Source organism: Fragaria vesca, unplaced genomic scaffold (genome assembly GCF_000184155.1).
Source record: "Fragaria vesca subsp. vesca unplaced genomic scaffold, FraVesHawaii_1.0 scf0513160_u, whole genome shotgun sequence".
In the NCBI taxonomy this organism is placed as follows: domain Eukaryota; kingdom Viridiplantae; phylum Streptophyta; class Magnoliopsida; order Rosales; family Rosaceae; genus Fragaria; species Fragaria vesca.
This window is the reverse complement of record NW_004443448.1, coordinates 1,539,197-1,542,229: the sequence shown is the minus strand read 5'-3', so window position 1 is coordinate 1,542,229 and position 3,033 is coordinate 1,539,197. Positions and strand designations below refer to the sequence as shown.

The following is a 3,033-nucleotide window of genomic DNA, read 5'->3' as shown; positions in this document are numbered from 1 at the left end:
GGGGAGGAGAGAGAGAGAGAGGAGGAATGGTGCAATAACATTGGAAGCAGCATTTGTGTGCATTGTCTATAAGTAACCAAACAGACTCTCAATCACCAGTTCACCACAAGAGGCAACAAAGGTGCAATAACATGGAAAACAGAATTTGTGTGCATGATCTATAACTCACCAAACAGACTCTCACCACAAGAGGCAACAAATGGTGCAATAACATGGAAAATAAAATTCGTGTGCATCGCCTATAAGTCACCAAACTTAATGTTAGATATGAGGGCCCCACCCTAAACTTGCTGGCTCTTCCCAGTTTCCACTTTCCACTACTGCATTTTCTTGTCATTGTTGAAACTAGTTATGAGGTATAGTAGGTGTTTTCATTGCTTGCTCTTGTTTGCTGCTGTTTTTAGCAGACAAATAAAGAATTTCATTTGTCCAAAAAAAAAATATGCCACCAAAAACACAAGTAAGATTTTCTTTTCTGTATTTTACCAAGACATGCAACACCAAGACCCAAGACTCATTCTAAAACAGCAGTTCGACCTAGCAAGCGGAAATGTTCAGCTTGTCATGTCATTCAACAATTTATAAGTGACGCTTCACTAGTTATTAATAAAACAAAATTTAGACAGGAATAATTTCTAATCAGAGAAACAGATGATAAGGCAAAAGACTAAATACAACAGGGATTTAAAGAAAAAGTTACCATGAAGGTGATCTTCCAATGATCCTAAGGGCATAAACTCATAAACAAGAAGCCTTTGATCTCCATCTGCACAGTATCCAATCAGGTTCACCAGGTTTGTATGATGTAAAAGACTTAGCATGAGAACCTCGACTAGAAATTCTCTATTTCCCTGAAGCCCGTTCCTATCCAATTGCTTAACAGCAACAATCTATAAAAGCCACAAAGCAATTGTTAAGAATGCAGAATCACCGCAGCGGTTGCAAGTTAATCAGTGAACTCATGCTAGATAATCTTTTTTCTTAAGAGAAACTTGTTTTCACTTATTTAGCCACAAAACAATTGTTAAGAAAGCAGAATCACCTCCGCGGTTGCAAGTAAATCAGTGAACTCATGCTAGATAATTTTTTTCTTAAAGAGAAACTTGTTTTCTCTAACCCACCCAACACACACACACCCCAACCCCCCCCCCCCCCCCCCCCAATTGATAGGTCAGCCATGTGTTAAGTACTAATTTGCAGCCTCAGAAAAGTATAAGCCATATTGACTAGTCTATAATCTAACATTAGCCTTGAATTCTACTATTTTACTTCAGAAACTTATCCAAAACGCTTATGTTTGATATCTAAATCGTACTTCATGCAACATTACCTAATTTGCTCTGTTTAATCAATTCAACTGTTCATTATATAAAAATGAAATCATGGATCAGAAAGAAATTTACTTGACCGGTGCTCTCGAGTCGCCCCTTGTATACACGCCCAAAACCCCCTTCTCCTATGAAAGACTCGGGTCTAAAATTTTTTGTTGCAGTAGCAAGCTCACGAAAAGTGAAAGTTTGGGCCGCAATTTGGCCCCCAGGTACTACATCCTTGGGATCAGGCATTTTGGACCCTACATCAACCCTTCTTGACCCCCCATTGCTTCTTGATCTCAGTCTGTCAACTCCTGCATAACAATCACAAACAATTTAGCGCAGAACCATAAGTATCAAAATCTTCCAACTTAAAACTCCAATAAAACATTAAACAATCCAGCACATTTGCAAGAAATGGAAGTCAAAACCGCAATTCCAATCAAAGACAGAATATACATATATGAATTGAACTTAATATGACATGTCTAAATTTAGCCATACAATCTGATACTTATCTCATCTCCTCATATATGGAAATTAGCCATATCTTTGGACAACAACACCGAATAAGAATCTGATCAACCTCTGCAATCGAAATCATCATGAGATCCAATTTTCCCAAAAGAAAGCATCACCCTTTTACAAACTACGTCAAATTCCAGTGGGGTCTACCCAGACCCCCTCAAATTCAGAGCTCACAAACATAAGCAAACAACCAATCTAGTCCACCATACACCTCAAATAACTAAAACAAACAAGGCATCACTATCAATCATCTAACATATTGCATATGATCAAGAAACACCCAGATCAGATCGAGCAATAACAACACAATGAAGCTACCAAATAGCAACCAATCAATAAAATAAGCCGGAAAAAGGTGAAGAACAAACCGGAAGGCAATCTGGAAATGTTAGAAGACACCGTCGGTTGACCCTGCTTCCGATCATCGCTTTCTTTCTCCGGATTCAGCTTCTCCTCCTCTTTGGAATCAAAACACGGAAAACACCCCATCTAACTTTGACCCACAAACTCAAATTTCACCTCCTTTCTCTCTTCAATCCAAGAAAAGCTCAAAACTTTGAAGTCTTCCAATACAAAAAATTAAAAAAAGATCAAAGCTTTGGTTTTGCAATCACAACAACAACAACAACATGGCAGGCCTATCCAAAATTCTGGGCCGTTGTGTTTGTTTAAGCGATCAAGGCAGATGCAAGAAACGACAAGACAACGAATCCAACTTCTCTCAGAAACACCCAAAAACGATAACAAAGAGAGAAAGTGAAAACGAAAATGCTTTTGGTCTTTGAGGGTCGTCCTTTAGATAATCTGAAAAACCAAAAGAGAGCCGGCTTTGTCTTCCACTTTGTTCACAACCCACTGAACCCGCAACAACACTATAACAACACTCTTTTTTTTCTCTTAACTCCTTCCCTCTATCTTTGACCAGACGAGAGAAAAGAAATAGAAATGGCAAGCTCTGTATCTCGCTCTAGATATTCTCAAAAAGCCTATTTTTAACCGAGAAGGTAAATCCTCCCATGTTGTTCTGTGCAGACAACACACAAAGCGTTAAGTGGGAAAATTTGACTGCCTTGAACACAACGAGTGGTTGTGAATTTGTGATGCCATAAATTAGCCTTGTGATGTGATTATTTACGATTTTTGATTGAGAGCACATAAACGTGTCGAACTGCACGATTGGCGGATTGCTCAA

The 3,033-nt window shown here is 38.7% G+C and overlaps 1 protein-coding gene across 1 annotated transcript in view; it reads right to left on the bottom strand.

The window, feature by feature from the left end:
• LOC101294724 (serine/threonine-protein kinase PBS1-like) overlaps positions 1-2,750 on the bottom strand; it is a 4,479-nt gene extending 1,729 nt beyond the window's left edge. The window contains exons 1-3 of the mRNA XM_004310064.1: positions 2,210-2,750; positions 1,404-1,627; positions 701-890 (exon numbers count right to left, since the gene is read on the bottom strand). Coding sequence (XP_004310112.1) covers positions 701-890; positions 1,404-1,627; positions 2,210-2,330 — 535 coding nt within the window. The 5' untranslated portion in view covers positions 2,331-2,750. The remainder of the gene's footprint in view (positions 1-700; positions 891-1,403; positions 1,628-2,209) is intronic.
• Between the last annotated feature and the right edge of the window lie 283 nt (positions 2,751-3,033).